The sequence below is a fragment of the Scardinius erythrophthalmus genome (assembly GCF_964197995.2).
Source record: "Scardinius erythrophthalmus genome assembly, chromosome: 22".
Lineage (NCBI taxonomy): Eukaryota > Metazoa > Chordata > Actinopteri > Cypriniformes > Leuciscidae > Scardinius > Scardinius erythrophthalmus.
In genome coordinates, this window is record NC_138242.1 from 17,965,947 (window position 1) to 17,987,357 (window position 21,411).

At 38.7% G+C, this 21,411-nt stretch overlaps 1 protein-coding gene across 1 annotated transcript in view; it reads left to right on the top strand.

The window, feature by feature from the left end:
• dok6 (docking protein 6) overlaps positions 1-21,411 on the top strand; it is a 92,962-nt gene that overhangs the window by 60,030 nt on the left and 11,521 nt on the right. Inside the window, exon 7 of the mRNA XM_081353192.1 lies at positions 2,116-2,224. Within this exon, the coding sequence (XP_081209318.1) occupies positions 2,116-2,224 (109 nt within the window). The remainder of the gene's footprint in view (positions 1-2,115; positions 2,225-21,411) is intronic.

Below are 21,411 nucleotides of genomic sequence, written 5' to 3' on the forward strand. Positions count from 1 at the left end.
ACATGATAAAAGTTACATTTTTAGTATTACAAAAGGTTTTTATTTCAAATAAATGCTGTATCACGGTTTTCAAAATAAATAAATAAATAAATAATAATAATTAAGCAGCACAACTGTTTTTAACAGTGATGATAAGAAATGTTTCTTGAGCGCCAAATCAGCATATTAGAATGATTTCTGAAGGATCATGTGACACTGAAGACTGGAGTAATGATGCTGAAAATTCAGCTATCACAGGAATAAATTACTTTTCAAAATATATAAAAATAAAAAACAGGTATTTTAAATTGAAATAATATTGCACAATATTACTGTTTTAAATGCAGAAACAAATGCAGACTTGATATAGCCTGGTTAAAACCAGACCATTCTCAGTAGTAACTGAGTTATGTTCTGGCAAAGCTTCATTAATAACTCATTTCCAAAGGGGCGTCACCAACGGACGTCGCTCAAATGTCTCTGGGCGCAATTGGATAGACCTAAAACCAATCAGAGCGATCGTCATCGTGTAAAGCCATATTCTGCGTCCCAATTCGCCTAAGTTACACTACGCCATAAAAGTATGAACTCTTTTTGTGAAGAAAAGGTTTTTACTTTTGAATGTGTAGCAAAAAAGTAGGCAAGCTTTGGGACAGACTACTTCGTCATCTTTATCAGACGGATCTGTCGCGTGCATCCCGTCATGTAAACTGCCCTGTCAATCATCTTGTCACAGTTAAAATCCTCTATTAAATCTTATTTAATTTCCTACCGTTTCGGAGAGAAATGTAGTAACACGTTCATCTGCCAGTGGGTCTTTCATGGAGACTGTCCTCATGTGTTTGCAATTTGAATAATAATGCATAAAAGTTGTGCTTCACCAACAGACGTCGCTCAAATGCCTCTCTGGACGCAATTGGATAGACCTAAAACCAATCAGAGCGATCGTCATTGTGTAAAGCCCGCCTCAACGTTTCTGATTGGTGCCGCGATTTCGCCGGATTAGAAATGGCCTTGAATGAGCTCTTTTGCCAGACTACTTTCAGAGCAAATCTAAATTTGCCGGAAGTTGTCTGGGTTTTCCCAGGCTAGACTTGATAGGCATAAGAGGCTTTAAAAAACAAAACAAAAAACATTAAAAGTTTACTGACCCCAAACTTTTGAATGGTATTGTATATGTGATTATTTCAGAGATTCATGCATGCTACATATATCTAAAACATTTAAAAAAAATAAAAAAATACCTTAGATCAGATGTGGGTCAGGATTGCATCTTGCTACTTGATTAGGATTCCTCTAAGTTTTCCCATGTCCTTGCTTGTACAGCACGCAGATCACAGAACACTGTTGGTCAAATACCTTCAAAAATGATGCGCTTATGTCTTCCAATATCTCAGCTGGTAAAGCATGACGTTATTAGCAACATCAAGGTCAAGAGTTTGATTCCCAAGAACACGCATGCTGATAAAAATCATACCCTCAGCTGCAACTGAAGTCGCTTTGGATAAAAGCGTCTACCAAATATGTACATGTAAATGGATTAGAGACGCAAGATAACAACAGAAATAACAGCCTGAAGAGGTTTTCATCATTCAAAGCTTTCTGCATCTAAACAGTGATGCCTTGAAATGTGATCTTGCCATTATTATTGTCAGCATATCACTGAAAGCACATTTTGGATATTTCTCTGTAACCTCCTGAAGCTAGCGAGGTTGATGAATCGTTCAGTCGCCTGGCGCGGATGGTCTTTCCTGCACTATTTAAATCTGGCTGGCAGTGAATCTGTGCTGTCATCTCTAAGGCCTTCAGTGGAGGCTGATAAAACTTGACCATATGGCCCTCCGCTCAGATCTCGCATTCAGGACCCCTGCCAAAAAATTCTGCTTGCTCTGAAATCTTGGTCTAGAGTCCCACTACGAGTATTATTTGTTCGAATTTACGAAATTCTCTTAAAATGCTGCGGTAAAAGGCTGTAATGACATCACACTCCACCTGTCATCTGTAATGATCAAAACAGCCTAATGCTGTTTACTGCGAGCCTCGGTCTTTGAAATCCTCTCAGTGTAGGGCCTTTCCGAGTAATTTGACTGGAAATATAAGCAATGTAACCCAATGATTTTCTGCTCTGCCTCACAGACTCTTTCAAACGAGAGCACATTAACAAAGTCGATATCTCTCCCGCGAAGCGCTTACTGGCACCACATCACGCGTCAGAACAGCGTGGGAGACATCTGCAATTACCAAGGTAAGACAGAGCTCTTTCCCACTCCACAGCTCAGTTAAAACAGCATCTTTAAACGTTCGCCGTACTTATGACGGTGACGATTTCATCTGAAGCTCCATTTGGTACGTTTATAAATCAGTGAGCAACACTGGCCCTTTCACTTGGGTAAAGTAAATCAATCTGGCGATTGAGTAAAGCAATAATATGGCAACACATTTCCGTGCTCTTTTACATCCCGCTGCCCTTTCTCGAGTAGTGTTCTGTAAGACGGTTTGAATGTGGTGCTGCATTAGTCTAGCTGGGAATCAGACTGGTGGATTTAATTCAATACTTTAAGTGAACATAAATTAAGCATGGAAGGTTTCCATAGTGATTTTGAATTACCAGTAAAGCTGTGTTCCGCATAGGGAGCGGATTTGCATAAAGTAGCTGGTGAACATGAATTCATCTTATTAAAACAATTGTGTCAGCAAAACCTTACTGTATTTGTTTATTAAAACATTTTGATGTCTCTCCTGTTATGCCAACAAATAAATTCATACTGCATTTTTAAAGTGAAATATTCTTACATCACATTTATTCTTTATTCTTTAAAATAAACAATGCACATTAATTAACATGATGAGCACTCAAGTCCATTATGTAAATGTGCAAGATTTAGCCATACAGGCTCATTTTCATCTGTAGTACCTGGCAGGTTAATGGTAAAGAAAAGTCCATAAAAACATGAAAAATCATGTAAAAACACATTCCAGCAAACATAGCCATAACCAGAGGATATTACCACAAAATTACTTTAAATATAAGGACACAGAAACATGCCACTACTCCAAATTATGAAGGCATGTTTGATTATCCAATAACCACTGTTTGATTTATCGATGTAGAAAAAGATGTAATATTTCTTAATTATGTAGGTATAGTATTCCAGGTATGTGCAGCTCTGTAGGAAAAGGCTGACTGCCCGAAAGCACTTCTACTGTGTTGTTGTACAATCCCCTCTAGTAGTGGTTCTAGTAGATGAGTTAGGATTTTGTCTAATAAAGTCATTAAGTGGAGGTGAGGCCATACCGTGCAAAATTTTATACACAAGTAAAATATCTGCAAATATAATTATATTTTCCTAGTTTAAAAAGTCTAATATAATGATATTTTCCTAGTTTAAAAAGTCTAATATAATGATATTTTCCTAGTTTAAAAAGTCTAATATAATCATATTTTCCTAGGTTAAAAAGTCTTTCTGTTGATTGCAGTGTAGTGCCACCTTGTCTGCGTCAAGCTGGTAAGGCAGTAATTCATATGTGAAAAGATCATGGCATTGGTGTATAATTTTGAGGCCTCAGTGGTTAAATTATTTCTAATATGTACCAAATTTACCAGATTCAATTTAATTGAATTCACAAGTTTCTTAAACTTCTTAAAGGTTTTTGTGGGTGACGTCACTTCTGTTTGTGTTTGAAGCGAGATCCCAAACAAACCAAGTTAGCTCACCCCTCCCTCCCTCTTTCGTGCAACATGAAAATAACGATCATGCACGCGCATTTCTTAAAGCGACAGACATCTGATATTCACTCTGTTCAGCATAATGTCGCCTACGTTAGCTAGAGCTACCCAAGTTTAGTCGAGCTTCGCTCATATTTTTTCAAGAAGGATATTTTCACACACAGTTCACATCCAAACAAGTCAACACTAGCAGCTACTCACCTGTCCAGAAGAAACAGTGCAACCTCGGTGTCCGATTTAACATTTTTCAGTTCTTTAAGTTCTCTCCACCTTTCAAAAGCCTTCCCAATAACTATTCGTGTCTTGGAGTAAACACGATGGTATTCCCTCGCCCTAATCCTCCTCCTCCTCTTGGGGATTGACTCAGCCATGTTCAATTTCTCTTGTTCGTTGATAGACGCTGGCTTCTTCTTCAGCTCCGACTTCGCGTGCAGCCGTGCACGAGCGCAAAACCTCACAACACCCTCCCCCTGTCGGTGATTGGTTGGAACACTATTTATTTTGGTTTTGAGTGGTTGGTGAAAACAATTGTTTTTGTGTGTAGATCTCAGAGCCTAGGCTGCCTACAGAGACGCGTTTTTTTGATGGCATGCTTATGGGGCGGGCAGCTAGCAGATCGTTAGGAAAGATTAGATGAATGTGATCATTTATGTTTGGCCCTTTTTTGGGCCTGAAATCGCTGATACAACCTTTAAACTTGTAAATTGTCAATTTATTAATATGCCTAAACATTTATACTCATGGACTACTGATACTATAACATCTGGATCTGGATCTCTACAGTATTTGCAGACTTTGATAAAAACATACATGCAGTTTTACTAACATTAAGATGTAAACATGAATTTAATAACCGTCTTGCTTTTTGCTTTTAGCATGCATAGATATTACCATATCATCAGCATACATGTGACAATTACCAGTAGATGCACAAACGTAAGTAGGTCATTAATATGCAATCTGAATAACAAAGGACCCAATATTGAACCTTGAGGTACGCCAACAGAATCAGTAACTATTTGTGAAGTCTTATGGCCTACCCGGACACACTGTTTACTATCAGCAAGGTATGATCTTATCCATTTAATTACCTCTCGTGAGAAATTATAATTTGATAACTTATCAAAACCTATCAAGACCAAAGTCTTCCTTTAAATCTAGATAGACACCACACCTCCTTGGTCCAATTTAGATTTTATATTTTCCCACCACACCTCCTTGGTCCAATTTAGATTTTATATTTTCTGAAAGAAAACTATTAGCAGTTTCTGTAGAATGGTTTTCAGTTTTGTAGAATGACTTTCGAAACCCAAATTGCATAGGATGTAATGAGAATGGAGTACTATTCAAATGTGATAGTATCTGTTCAGAAATAAATTTTTCTGCAGGATACTAATTGGTCTATAATTGATACTAGTCAAGTCAAGTCAAGTCATCTTCATTTATATAGCGCTTTTAACAATGTAGATTGTCCCAAAGCAGCTTTACAGAGATAAGCGTATAATTTAAGGCAACAGAGATTGTTTCGGCTGTACAGCAGAGTTAAGTTATTTCCATCTAAAGTTAGTTTTAATTGATTTGCTTCCGTCGCAATGATCATTTGTTATTAAATTAGGGGCCGCTAAGACGACACCATTCTCTCCACACAGACTCTAAACGCGAACCCGTGAGAAACGCTGATGGCGTTCACATGCGCATTTAGAATGGGTTCTATAGGTATGTGCGTTTGAATATACGCAGGTTTGGAAATCCCTACAAGCCAAGCCTAAACAGAATACTTGTCTTTCCTTATAAATTTTGATAAGGAATTTTATTTTATTTGTTGCTTTGGGGTAGGACCGCGAGACAAATTTTCCCGACAACGCCTTATCTGTAGAGTGGTAGTGGGATCCTCCATAGGGAGAGACTAGTTGGCACTTCAGCACTGCGTTGTCATCGGTCCAGGCGAAGGTCCTTCGTCAGATCTGGATACGGCCTGGATCCGGCAGGCTGCAGGAAAACCTTGGGATAAACACAGACACTAAAATTAGCGTAGATGCCATTCTTCTCATGATGTAACGAGTACATCAGGATTTTTGGGAAGTGTTCCCGGTTCCGGCTGACCTACTATATGCAGCCTAACATTAAATTATAGAAGTCTATAATGTATTATGTGAAAGCTAGGTCAAAGAGATGTGTCTTTAATCTGGCTTTGAACTGACAGAGTGTGTCTGCTTCCCGGACAATGGTAGGAAGACTGTTCCAGAGTTTTGGTGCTAAATAGGAAAAGGATCTACCGCCAGCAGTCGATTTTGATATTCTAGGTATTATAAACTGGCCGGAGTTTTGAGATCGTAATAGACGTGACGGACTATAATGCGTTAAGAGCTCGCTCAAGTACTGCGGAGCTAAACCATTCAGTGCTTTGTAAGTAATCAGCAATATTTTAAAATTGATGCGATGTTTAATAGGGAGCCAATGCAGTTTTGACAGAACCGGGCTAATATGGTCATACTTCCTGGTTCTGGTAAGAACTCGAGCTGCTGCGTTTTGAACCAGCTGTAGTTTGTTTATTAAGCGTGCAGGGCAACCACCCAGTAGAGCATTACAATAATCTAGCCTTGAGGTCATGAACGCATGAACTAACTGTTCCGCATTTGTCAATGAGAGCATATGGCGTAATTTAGATATATTTTTAAGATGGAAAAATGCAGTTTTACAGATACTAGACACGTGACTTTCAAATGAAAGATTGGTATCAAAGAGCACACCCAGGTTCCTAACCGACGACGAAGACTTAACAGAGCAGCCATCAAGTGTTAGACAGTATTCTAGATTATTACGTGAGGAAGTTTTTTGTCCAATAATTAGAAACTCTGTTTTTTCAGAATTTAGAAGTAGGAAATTACAAGTCATCCAATTTTTTATATCCGCTATGCATTCCGTTAATTTTGTGAATTGATAAGTTTCGTTAGGTTTTGAAGAAATATAGAGCTGAGTATCGTCAGCATAACAGTGAAAGCTAATTCCATGTTTCCTAATGATATCTCCTAAGGGTAGCATGTACAGAGTGAACAGCAGCGGTCCTAATACTGAGCCTTGTGGTACGCCATACTTAACCTGTGATCGATGAGACATCTCATCATTTACTGCTACAAACTGATAACGGTCAGATAAGTATGATTTAAACCATGCTAGTGCATTTCCTGTAATGCCAACATAATGTTCTAATATATTTAAAAGAACGTTGTGGTCGATGGTGTCAAATGCAGCGCTAAGATCGAGTAACACTAATAGAGAGATACAACCACGATCGGATGATAAGAGCAAATCATTTGTGACTCTAACGAGAGCTGTTTCGGTACTATGGTACGGTCTAAATCCGGACTGGAAATCCTCGCAGATATCATTTCTTTCAAGAAAGGAACACAGTTGTGAAGACACTGCCTTTTCTAATATCTTTGACAGAAAAGGTAGATTCGAGATCGGCCTGTAATTGACTAATTCTGAAGGATCAAGTTGCGTTTTTTTAACAAGCGGTTTAATCAAAGCCAGCTTAAAGTTTTTTGGTACGTATCCTAGAGACAAAGACGAATTAATGATATTAAGAAGAGGATCTATGACCTCTGGAAGTATTTCTTTCAGTAGCTTAGTCGGTATAGGGTCTAACATACATGTTGTAGATTTAGATGATTTAATGAGTTTAGTAAATTCTTCCTCTCCTATAGCAACGAATGAATCAAATTTTTCCTCAGGGAGACTACAATGCACTGCCTGATGCGATACTGTAGTAGACGGTTGCATAGTTATAATTTTGTCCCTGATATTATCAATCTTATAAGTGAAGAAGTTCATAAAGTCATTACTGCTGTGTTGCTTGGAAACTTCGGTGCTTGAAGCTTTATTTTTCGTTAGTTTAGCCACCGTTTCAAATAAATTCCTAGGATTATGTTTATTTTCTTCTAATAGGGTTGAAAAATAAGCAGATCTAGCAGCTTTTAAAGCCTCTCTGTAAGTAATTGAGCTCTCTTTCCATGAAATGCGAAATACCTCTAGTTTTGTTTTCTTCCAGTTGCGCTCCATTTTTCTGGCTGCTCTCTTAAGGGCCCGAGTGTGCTCGTTGTACCACGGCGTTGGACTATTTTCTTTAATCTTCTTTAAGCGCAACGGAGCAACTGTGTCTAAAGTGCTGGAAAAGAGAGAGTTAAACGTTTCTGTTGTAATATCTAGTTCTTCTAAGCTATCTGAGATGCTGAGATGATGAAACTGATTAGGAAGATTATTAATAAAGCAATCTTTAGTAGCAGAAGTGATAGGTCTCACATATTTGAAACACGGAGTCGGCTTTGCAGCCTTGGCTAAATGCAAATTACACGAGACTAGATAATGATCTGAGATGTCATCGCTCTGCTGCAGAATTTCAACGGCATCAACATCTATTCCGTGTGATAATATTAGATCTAGAGTATGATTACGACGATGAGTAGGTCCTGACACGTGTTGTCTAACTCCAATTGAATTTACAATGTCTTTAAATGCCAATCCCAATGCATCTTTTTCATTATCGATGTGTATATTAAAATCACCAACAATTAGTACTTTATCTGCAGTCAATATTAATTCTGATAGAAAGTCCGCAAATTCTTTGATAAAGTCTGTATGGTGCCCTGGTGGCCTGTATACAGTAGCCAGCACAAATCTCAAACGTGATTTATCGTTTACACTATATATTTTTACATTAAGCACCAATGCTTCAAAAGAATTATATTTAAAACTTGATTTCTTAGTGGTTTTGAAACTATTACTATAGATTACAGCAACACCACCCCCTTTGCGTTTCAGACTAGGCTCATGTTTATAACAGTAATCTTGCGGGGTTGATTCATTTAAAGTAATGTAATCGTTTGGTTTTAGCCAGGTTTCTGTCAAACACAGCACATCTAGGTTATTATCTGAAATCATATCATTAACAATGAGTGCTTTTGAAGTAAGCGATCGAATATTCAGCAACCCAAGCTTTAGCATTTGCTCATCTGTATTATAGCTGTTTTTTATTTGTTGAACATCAATTAAATTTTTAACCTTAGTTGGGTTTAAACGTTTTTTGGATTTCCAAATTCGGGGAACAGACACAGTCTCTATATGATGATATCTAGGTGAAAGAGGCTCTATGTGATGGGATTTATCTGACCTTGGTGACGCGAGGCCGCTAGCAGACGGTCGGTTTAGCCAGTCTGTCTGCTTCCTGACCTGAGCCCCAGATTGTCATGTTTGAGCTCTAAGACTATGAGCCATATTACTAGAGAGAAGAGCAGCACCATCCCAGGAGGGATGAATACCATCTCTTTTCAACAGGTCAGGTTTGCCCCAAAAACTTTTCCAATTGTCTATGAATTCTATATTATTAAGCGGACACCACTTAGACAGCCAACCGTTAAGCGAACACAATCTACTAACTATCTCATCACTCCTGCGAACAGGAAGGGGGCCAGAGCAAATTACAGTCCTTGACATCGTACTTGCAAGTTCACACACCTCTTTAATATTAATTTTGGTGATCTCCGACTGGCGGAGTCGAACATCATTAGTGCCGACATGAATAATGATCTTAGAGAATTTACGATTAGCATTAGCCAGCACTTTTAAATTTGCTTTGATGTCAGGCGCTCTGGCTCCCGGCAAACATGTGACTATGGTGGTTGGTGTCTCTATTTTCACGTTCCGTGTAATAGAATCGCCAATAACTAGGGCACAATCATTCTCAGTGGGTGTTTCACTGAGCGGGGCAAATCGATTTGTTATGGTAATCGGAACGGAAGAGTGGTTTTTAGATCCGCGACTAGAGCGATCCCTCACTGTCACCCATTTGCCCGGCTGCACGGGCTCTACTTCAGCCAGAACCGACTCATGTAAAGTGTGCACTATTCTATGCGCATCCAAAACATCTAAAGCACTAGCACTCTTACTATCCTCAATTAAAGTTTGGATGCGTGTTTCTAATTCTGAAATCTTCTCTGTCAACCTAACTGTCTCCTTACATTTATCACATATAAATCCTATATTGTCGACAGAGAAGCCTATACTAAACATGTGACATGAAGTGCAAGTGACAATAACAGGACAAGACATTACTCACCGTGTTTGTTGAGTGATTCTTACTCACCTGAGCTTTTTATGAACTCAAAGGCGCGGACGCGCGAGAGAAAAATAAATAAATAAAAATAGCTGAGCGCACGGGTGGCGCGTTAACAGGCTAGCGAATTACTAGCGTTTTGTGCTAGTAGTACTAATAACAAAAGCTAGCGATGTCAGGTTAATCTGAGATGTTGGGTAAAATGTAGTAGTATAAACAACTAGAAATGGTAGTAAAATGATGGTTCAAAACAAAGAAATATATGGCTAAGACGGAGCTTATCGCACCGAATCAAACAAACACACTCACAGCAGGCAGCGAGGCAGACAGGAGCAATCGATCAGACAGGTTTACACAGCGCACACCGCCATCACACTAGCCATGTGATCACCTGATTTAAACACTTGTGTATTATTGCAGTTTTCCAAGCTCATGGAAAGAGTGCCTCTGTGTAGGTTTTAAAAAATATTGTATCCATCCCATATACATAATTTGCCCTTGAACTATTAATAGAGGAAATAATCATGTACTTTAGAATTAGTCAGTTCTCTAAAATTCAAAATAGGAGCATTAAAAGATAAAGTCTTGCTGCATGGACAAAATGCATCATAAAATTATCATAAAAGTATTTTGTTTGACTTTTTTCTAAGTCTTCAGAAGCTCTTTAATAGCTTTGTGTGAGGAAAAGACCACATTTAAGTTAAGATTCACTAAAACTTTCAGTGTATGGAAAAGAGTATCTCGGACATTCTGCTATACAGTAAATACTCGTTTTTGTTTAACTGAGAACTACCATACAGATTCAGGGAATATTTACAGCTTTTATTTTTATTTTTGAACTCTTCTTTTAAACAGACATTTGTATTACTCATGTAAACCACTCACTGATGCACATTTAAATCAATGTTACAACAATACATTTTGTGTCTTGCTTTTTGGGTGCCATTGATTTTCTTTTTCTTTTTCCACGGCTCCTTTTTAGCTAATGCTTTTGAGAGTCGGATTGAAAGCGTGTGTATAGGTCCATGTGGTCCGGAGACATGTAGCATTAGGGAAATGATGTGTCCATCTGCTGGGAGAGAGATGAGTTAATCTGTCTGGACGCCACATGGGTTTGGTGCTTCGGTCTCTGTCAAGCTGTCAAAATCGTCCATTGTCATATGAGAATAACCTGTGTTTTTACTGTTACGCAATTTCACAAGACACAAGCAGGAAATTTGAACAGATGAACGCACACAAAAAGATTATTGGCTATAATGGCAAGATATTTGCGTCCCTAATCAGTGAAAAAATGTTTTGAGGCAGCTCCAGATGCTGATGTATCTAGCTCTGAGGCAGCCAGCCTTAAAACCTCGGTCTCGTTCATCATTGTGGCATTCCCATTGTTGAGATGTTAGCCTGATATAGTGAATGTTCCCCCTCCTCATCAGCTTCCCTCAGAAATACAAATTCAGCAGAATGCTGCTTTTTTTTTTTTCAATGAATAAATTGAGTGCATCACCATGTTGAAGGACGACGGTGTTTAGGTTGAAGAGTCAATGAGAGCGCGCGCCTTCCGTGAGAGGAAAATGGAAAATATTATAAAGATCTCTGCCGTGCAACAGCACACTCCTTGCGAATTGTGCTGAATAGAGAACTTTGCCACCTGCGTAAGATGGCATGTACAGCATAAGATGCTTTTTTTAATCAATCAGCATGCATATGAACAACCCACCGCACTGCTGTGTACGATAGGCTAATATACAATTCATGGAATAAATCTAATCATTCACACCTGAAGAATGGATACTAAATCAACGAACAAAGATTAATGGACTACTTGCACAACTACTTCCGCGTTCTAGTTAGTACATATCGGGAGTTTCCAGTTAGAGCGTCCAGCGTACCTACATACACGAGAATGCAGATTATCACAATGTTCTATGGCTGCCAATTGATTAACAATGATTATACCATGGTCTGGGTGAATACTCGATTCTGATTGGCTGCAGGGTGTCCATTAAAAAGAGATAGAGGACACCTAGTAAAGGAGTTCTGGTGAAACTGACTGTTTACCGTTCGAAATTAATAAATAAATGCGCTGGCTACATCAGCTGTGAGTAACCATAGCAACAGGCAGTAAACTGAAGGGTTCTATGAGCTGAGCGGACTATAAATATCTCCGGTTGCTAAATAAACTGTCAGGCGTAACCAGGGAAACCAAGTTTTTGTTTGTAAAAACTTTAGATTTCGATTGTAAAACTAATTAAAATATAAACTAATGTTTTAAAAATGTGTTATTTGGCAAGTGACCATGGTATAAGCGGGTTAATGCCCTTCGAAGTGTCCATTGTCAGGTATTAATGGACTTCGGCGGAGGCCGCCTCGCCGTCGTCCATTAATACCTGACAATGGACACCTCGTCGGGCATTAGCCCTTACATATTGATCTCTTTATTAATTATCTTGAGCCTGCTGAAATGTTCCTATAAATATATTTTCTTTCCAACTGTGTATTCTGAATAATAAATAGCTAAATGTATTTATCCACTAAGCTGGGGACGGCTGGTCATTAAGTAAGGGTTAATGCCCGACGAGGTGTCCATTATCAGGTTTTAATGGACGACGGCGAGGCGTGAACCGTCCGACAATGTCCGACATTTAAATATTACATTGAAAAGCTTTTAAAAACGTTTCAATAATAATTTTTTAAAATGTGTATTAATTAATGACTAAAGTGAACCATCAAAATAAAGTGTTGCCAAAAATCTCACGGTACGTTCACACGGGGCGTCAGCGTCAACGCTTCCCATTGACTTTGAATGGGTGACGTCAAGCGTTGCCGAAAAGAATTGTGGATCCGTCGGGGGTGCTTCACTGTCGTTGCTCGCGGCAGAAGGCCAGTGAAGCGCCGCAGACGAAAGCGTCAGCCAATAGGATCGCTCTATGCAAATACAGTAGCCAGGCGGCAGCCAATCACGTTCATCCTGTTCAAGAGCAGCAAACTGAGGATACATTTTAAATTTCATTGGCTGATGCTGCTATGACCATGGCGTCAGTGCCAAACTTCAGCCACGCCTTCCGTCAAGTGTTGACGCTGACGCCCCGTGTGAACGTACCGTTACTGTCCCCAGACGTTTGAACCAGTGTGTAAATCAGTTTAATGACATTTCTAACTATTAGAATCTACATCAATTCATTTACATTGTTCAACCAAAAAAGAAAAATTCTGATGATATTATTAATAGGTTATTATAATGTAATGCATTATAAGACATTGAAAGAATGTGTTTTCCCCTCATACTGATATATGAACCACAATATAAAGATGAATATCTGCTCTTTAATTGTTTACAGTACGTTCTCCAGCTAATATCCACATCTGGCAGGAAAGAACATGACTTCATGTCACTTTGTGAATGAGAAATAATGCCTGGAAAGCGTTGTGCTGATGTTCATTCAGTCACAGCTCAGGTGAAAGATAGAAAACTGAGGCCAAACTGGCAGCGTACATTTGGTCACAAGATAAATTTTTAGTCAGAAGCTATGGATTTGCTGACTCACATAATGAGTCATACTGTATATATTCTGTTAAAAATGGATCACATCCTTCCGCTCCTTCCAAGACATGTAGCACAATTAATAATTAACCTGTTACAAATAGCCTTGCAGTTCTTGTATATGACTTTAACTACCTTAAAGTAGGTGAAATAATAATGGCATAATAATGTCTTTGAATTTATTTGGGCTTTTTCAGCATATTTTGATATGTGCAAGTACTTGATGATAATTTGATTGTAATTTTAGAATTTTCTGAAAAAATTCATTAATTGACAGCTCTATTTAGAGTCATACTTAGGGCCCTATGATTTTGCGATGTGGAAAACACATGACCTTCAACTCCAGAAGTGATCTGAGAGTCACTTCACCAGCAATTTTACCATTTCATCTAATAAAGCTATCATCATATACACAGAAACTCGCAGGTATTCACTACAACCCACCAAATTATGACAGAAATATATTACCATTGTATAGTAGAATGTACTTTTCAATGTAATAATGATAATACTACTTATTAAAATATAATTTTACACTTTTTCATCCATGTTACAAACAGTAAACCTGTTGTGCAGCACTTTCAACAATTTTATGAATTCAGTTAATTTGACATGCTTTTTGATTTATTAAAATTTAATTAAAGCTTTAAAATGGAATTAAAATGGAAAACACAAAAAAAGAGAATTTGGAATTCTTAAAATTTGTATGCTATCTCTCTCTCTCTCTCTCTCTCTCTCTCTCTCTCTCTCTCTCTCTCTCTCTCTCTCTCTCTCTCTCTCTCTCTCTCTCTCTCTCTCTCTCTCTATATATATATATATATATAATTTTTTTTTTTTTTTTGTGTGTTTGTAAAAATGAAAACATGGATGTAAAGGTATTTTTATTTTCAAGTTAATTTTTACTGTGCTGTGTCACATACTATATACACTATACATCAGGCATCCTCAAATACCGGACCACGGTTCCAACCGGACCACGGGACATAATAATAACAACAGCAGCACCATTTAACCTTTTCTACAGTTTAAAGCAGAGGTGGGAGTAAGTCACATATGTGCAAGTCACAAGTAAGTCTCAAGTCTTAACCTTCAAGTCTCAAGCAAGTTCAAGTCAATTTTGTGAAAAGCAAGTCAAGTCATGTCAAGTCACTGTTTTATGTCAAGCAATTCAAGTCGTAGCTTGGGTTAAACAAGTCATTGGCGGGTCATACAAATTTATATATTAAAAGAAGTTAAAACTGTAGTAGTTATGGGATTTTTATTTGCAACAAAAAAATTGCAATATGCATTTCTACTCAAAAGGACTCAACATACAGCTAAGTTGTTAATTATGGAGCTTATAATATGACAAAATGATTTGAATTTGAATTGTGTAAATTTGAATTATTTGCAAGTGTAATCTAACAAAATTGAATTTTTGGTGGTAGTTTAAATAGGTCTGAATTTTTTTAAACGAATATTGAACATTTGAAATTTAACAAATTGAAATGTTTTTATGGCTGAATTTTATAGACATGTATTTTCAAACAGCTAGTTTTTTTGTTCTGAATTCTTATACTGCTAACATTCAGTTTAAAAAAATACAATTTCAAGTTTTCAAGATGAAGAAATAGTCCCAAAATACACGTATAGGCTAAATCAGCATCTTCACAGCAAGGGAAATGTTTGGAATAACAAGTAAGACTGTGTGCGGCACAGCTTGCCCTTTATATTGTACAACAGACCAATTAAATTTGGCAGAATAACTTTTTATATGTTTGGTTGACTGTTTCATTTTGATAATGAGCAGTCTGCGATATGAAGCAACGCCAGAACTGATACTATGTTGTGTGAGAGTGCGATGCGCCTGCGCCATCACTTGGATTTGTTCCACTGCTGGGAAATAACTTAGTACTCTGTTATTTATAGTCATACAGATAATATGACATCATTCGAAACAGTAAAATGTATATTTTTATTTGTGTACATTCAAAATGACTACAAAATATTATGCCATTGTAAAATCAATAAAACAACATGATGCGCTGCTTTAGCGCGTCTCGGTCTCTTTAGATCTTTCTGGCGCTCACCAAAAATGAACCAAAATACAGCGAATAGCCTTCTTGGCGCGCCTACTTTTGAAAGTCAACATTTAGATTATTTAACGTTAAATGCATTATATATGCCTGAGTCACTTTGGAATAAATCACAGCGTGTTTCATGATAAAACGTGACTAAGCCTATACAGTCCGGAAAATAGGATATAGGTTATAGCAAATTCAGACCAACTGCTGGTCTACACAGAGAAAAAGTCCTTTCTAGGCTCTTCTGTTGTACCGAGCCATTCGTTAGTCTAGTTGTTTGATGAGAAAATGAAATGTAGCCTATAATAGTTGCAATACACGCGTGAAGTTTTGTAAGCTCCGTGCAACTGCAGCAGGCAGCGTACTATTATTACTAGAATATTAGAAATCTAATACTCAAGCTGTTTTCTCATTTTTCTACTCTTAATATTAAATTAAAAAAATGACTGAACGAAAGATACACGGATTCTCTTGAACCACCACCGCGTTTGCGGCAGAAAACTACTGCAGTGCAGCCAAAATGCTCTGTTCGACTTATCTGAGATCCTTTACTCTTCCCTGTGGATGACCTGTGACCTACTTTCTGTAAGATCTGAATTTTTGAGTTTGAATTTTTGAGATTGAATTTTAGAAAACTGAATTTGAAGTTCCGAATTTCTTCATCTTGAAAACTTGAATCTGTATTTTTTTAAACTGAATAATTGCAATATAAGAATTCAGAACAAAAAAACTAGCTGTTTGAAAATACATGTCTATAAAATTCAGCCATAAAAACATTTCAATTTGTTAAATTTTGTTTTAAAAAAATCTAATTCAGAACTATTTAAACTACCACCTAAAATTCAATTTTGTTAGATTACACTTGCAAATAATTCAAATTTACACAATTCAAATTCAAATCATTTTGTCATATTATAAGCTCCATAGTTAATACAATAAAAATATAAAAATATAAAAATAAATAAAATGTAAAACTACATAGCCTAAAATGTAACTGAAATTAGGCCAACATAAAAGCATGTAAAATATTGAAACAGCTGCTGTACCTAAATATGCCTTAAACATTACAGAAGACCATTAAAAAGTATTAATCAATGCAAGTATAATGGTTTCTATGCCACCAAATGGCTTTCTTCAAACAAGCATCCCCTTTATGGAACATGAACATATATATCCTCAAGTTAGATATTTCCTTTTTTTTTTTTTTTAAAGGAAAGAGAAAGAGAGGTTATTTGATTTAGTATGATTAAAGTGAGTGAATGTGTGTGCATATGTATGAGTGAAGAGTGTATTGTTTGCATGTGCATGGTTGAGTTTGACTGTTTTTTTTTCATTTTCGTGTGTGTGTGTAGGGAGAGAGAGAGAGCGAGAGAGAGAGGTGATTTGAGTGTGATTAATATTTGTGAGTGAATGTGTGCGCATCTGTATGAGTGAAGAGTGTATTGTTTGTTTGCATGTGCATGGTTGTGCTTGCAAGTCTGTATGAATTTTTTTATTTGTGTGTGTGAAGGTGTATACAATCTTTTATGTGCATCCCCAGAAACTATCCATAGGCTTTTCACTCAAAGTCTAACACTGAAGACCAATTATTAGACAGTGTACGATTGCAAAAAAAAAGTTTACAGTTTGACAAAAGCACAAGGTTGTGTTTTATTGCGAGTGTACACATATATAAGTAAACACTTTGCAGTTTGAATGATGTCCTGTACTATGAACTAAATGACAGAGAATGTTTTTATGTTTCCACTGTTCGATCGCGCCCACGCCTCTCTCTCACACACACCCACACCCACACACACACACACACACACACACGCAACATATTTCAGCATTGCAATCTTGACATCGCACTCCCAGCCTGTTCATTATAGGGACAGATTAGGTGACAGTTAAGAACCCGCGTATCTAACAGTAGTTCCGCATTACATTCATTAATTTGCACGTGACTGTTATTTATTTTTATACCATGTAAATTCATGCACCAACCGTGACGCCCGTACCGTTTCGGTTCAATACGAATACATGTACTGTTTCACCCCTAGTCTGTGCAGCGAACAAGTCGAACAAGCCTGTTAGCACTCTCTGCTTGCCTGCTGCGTCACGTGGTTAGGTTGCGGTGCATTCAAAAACAGATATTTATTAAACAGAATACAAGTTATTTCTAGTCATTTAACTCAAGTCCGAGTCAAGTCTCAAGTCATGAATATAAAGTCAAAGTCAAGTCATGTCTTTTATAAATATTTGTCAAGCAAGTCTCAAGTCCTAAAATTTGCGACTTAAGTCCGACTCGAGTCAAGTCATGTGACTCGAGTCCCCCACCTCTGGTTTAAAGTGAGCAGTGCGTCAAAATGATAGAGCGGTTTACACCACAAGTGCTCAGGGTCATTTATGGTAATGATCTTTCAGCACTATATCCTATAATATTTTTATCTAGAGCCAAATGTGCTTCATTCAAGCCATTTCCGTTCCGTACGCATTGCTTCTCTCTCCCGCTAAAGACACTAAAGCGGCACATTAAATGGATAGTTTTTGGGATAGTTTCCCAAGATAGTTTCCCAGAATTTTTGCTCTGGCCAATGAACGAACAGTGTATGATTATGATTCAGGCAGCATTATAGGTCAGAAGTCAGATTGGTTTGGAACAATCAGAATAATATCCAGTTCCATCTGGTTGAAGATTGGAGTCACGTCGGTATGGAGACGGGTCTGTTGAGGATCAGTGCTGATGGCTGTTGTGTCGATGAGAGTCTAGTTGACACAATCTCTGCTGACACTTCAGGGATGCGTTGTGGTCATGTCTAGGTGCAGGTCCTCCATCTGGTCTGGATACGGCCCGGATCCGGCTGACTATATCATGCGTTGTGGTCGTGTCTACATGCGGGTCCTCCATCTGGTCTGGTTACGGCCCAGATCCGGCTGACTATATCATGCGTTGTGGTCGTGTCTAGGTGCAAGTCCTCCATCTGGTCTGGATACGGCCCGGATCCGGCTGACTATATCATGCGTTGTGGTCGTGTCTAGGTGCAAGTCCTCCATCTGGTCTGGATACGGCCCGGATCCGGCTGACTACATCATGCGTTGTGGTCGTGTCTACGTGCAGGTCCTCCATCTGGTCTGGATACGGCCCGGATCCGGCTGACTACATCATGCGTTGTGGTCGTGTCTATGTGCAGATCCTCCATCTGGTCTGGATACGGACTGGATCCAGCTGACTACATCATGCGTTGTGGTCGTGTCTAGGTGCAGGCCCTCCATCTGGTCTGGATACGGCCCGGATCCGGCTGACTACATCATGCGTTGTGGTCGTGTCTACGTGCAGGTCCTCCATCTGGTCTGGATACGGCCCGGATCAGGCTGACTACATCATGCGTTGTGGTCGTGTCTATGTGCAGATCCTCCATCTGGTCTGGATACGGACTGGATCCAGCTGACTACATCATGCGTTGTGGTCGTGTCTAGGTGCAGGCCCTCCATCTGGTCTGGATACGGCCCGGATCCGGCTGACTACATCATGCGTTGTGGTCGTGTCTATGTGCAGATCCTCCATCTGGTCTGGATACGGACTGGATCCAGCTGACTACATCATGCGTTGTGGTCGTGTCTAGGTGCAGGCCCTCCATCTGGTCTGGATACAGCCCGGATCCGGCTGACTACATCATGCGTTGTGGTCGTGTCTACGTGCAGGTCCTCCATCTGGTCTGGATACGGCCCGGATCAGGCTGACTACATCATGCGTTGTGGTCGTGTCCTGGTGCAGGTCCTCCATCTGGTCTGGATACGGCCCAGATCCGGCTGACTACAGTAAACCTCGGAATAAGAAGAAGAAGAAGAAGAAGAAACCTTTATTTATCCCACAATGGGGAAATTCGTTAAATTCGAATAAGCAGAAAGACTAACATTAGCGTAGATGCCATTCTACTTATGATGTAACGGGTACATCGGGTGTTATAGGAAGTGTTCCCGGTTCCGGCTGACCTCATTTATGCAGCCTAATAATCATTTAACTGATTTGAAATATAGGAATGTATGATTTTCTATGTGTATGCCAGCTTAAAGAGATGTGATTTTAGTCTAGATTTAAACTGACAAAGTGTGTCTGCTTCCCAGACAATGCTAGGAAGACTGTTCCAGAGTTTAGTGCTAAATAGGAAAAGGATCTTCCACCAGCAATCGATTTTGATATTCTAGGTATTATCAACTGGCCAGAGTTTTGAGATCGCAATGAAGACATGTGAAGACATGATTTTTCTACTATACAAACTTTACATTATATCTCTTAACCTGGAACACACACACACACACACACACACTTCAGTTCCACACTTTCCCCAGGACACCTGCACTAAGCTTATGGTTGTCTGGGTTGGAGCTGAGCGAGTCCAGTCCATATACAGACTCAAAAATACCCATCTTCGCATTCCTCGCCATCTCGCTAATCTGAAATCAATACACAACAAACCCAATCTGTGTGCCTCCCTGCCAGACAGCACGTTCCCAGCACCTCCAACCTAGCAGTGATGATATAAAGAGGCTTTTCTGGAAGATTCAGACAAGGGTAGAACGGAGAGAGCTTTTCTTATTATATAAACATGCTCACACGCTGCGCTCAGGTCTTGGGGACGCTCTGGAGTGGTTTGATAAGCCTGATCAGTCCCATGTGTGTCCCTTTGACCAGCTGCACCTACAGCTTTTCTACTGATTGGGCCTCTTCTGATCCCTGTCAAAGATTGTGCTACAGTATGTATATATATGCGAGTGTGTATGTGTCTGTGTTGAATCTTTCCTTCAGCAAAATATGAGTAGGCGTACTTTTGCAGAGAAGTATTGTTCTGTTGCTCTACTGGACAACAGCTACAGCTGTTCTTGTTAACTAGTATTACATATTCCTTTTCTGATAATGGCCATACCTGTATTAGCCATAGACTGATATTTCATGTAAACAGTGTATAAAGCCAATGAGTTTACATTAGGGCTGTCAAAGTTAGCGCGTTAATAACGCGTTAACGCAAAATCATATTAACGGCACTAATATTTTTAACGGACGATTAACGCAGCGCGTATTTTCTGTTTGACCCGTGACCCAACCCCTAGTTGGAGAAATGGAGATACACAGTGTTGGCAACTTAGCGACATTGCAGACCCCTTTAGCGATTTTTTTCCCTTCAACAAAGCGCCCAAACCTTATTTAGTTTCTGAGAATATACCGGTACCGCCGGTAGGCTACTGCTCTCTCAGCACGCGCGCGCGCCTCTCTCTCTCTCTCTCTCTCTCTCTCTCTCTCTCTCTCTCTCTCTCTGCGTCTCACGCGGAGGAGCAGCGCTTTAATTCAGTTAAACACAGATATTATGCTGCTTCTCTAATTTTACAAATATAGCCGAAATCAGAGCACGGATATTGTCTTTAGCTTATGTGTATTTGATTTCACCAGACGACGGCTCGATTATCAGAATTTTTGTGCAGATTAACGTCTTGAAAGGGAGAGCTGGTTATGTTTATTTGGTCGCGTTTCAGTCACTATTTCATATTCATTCCGTTGTTTGACAACAGAAACAGTAAAATATACGTTTTATTGAGAATTTATTGAGAATTTAGCTTCATCAAAATGGGCACAGAGAGAGACAAACTACAATGTAATAATAAATGCTAAATGTACATTTAGCATTTTCAGAAGAGCTGCCCTGTCATGCAAAAATCTAAAAAAAATTGTGTTAGTAAATTGCTCAGTGCAAAGAAAGAGAAGTAATGGGAACCTGGTATTTATTTGTTCTTTCTACATGTGTCTAATAGACATAAACAAGTTCTTTGAAAAACATCTATGACCTTTGAAACATGTGTCGTCTTCATGCTATATTGACTATGGTTTCAATAATAAACATACATTTGCATAAAGCATCTATATTTATCCATGCCCACGTTGATTAGAGTATTACAAACTTGAAAAGTATTAATTTAAGGTATATTTAGAACAAATAAAAAATGTGCGATTAAATGC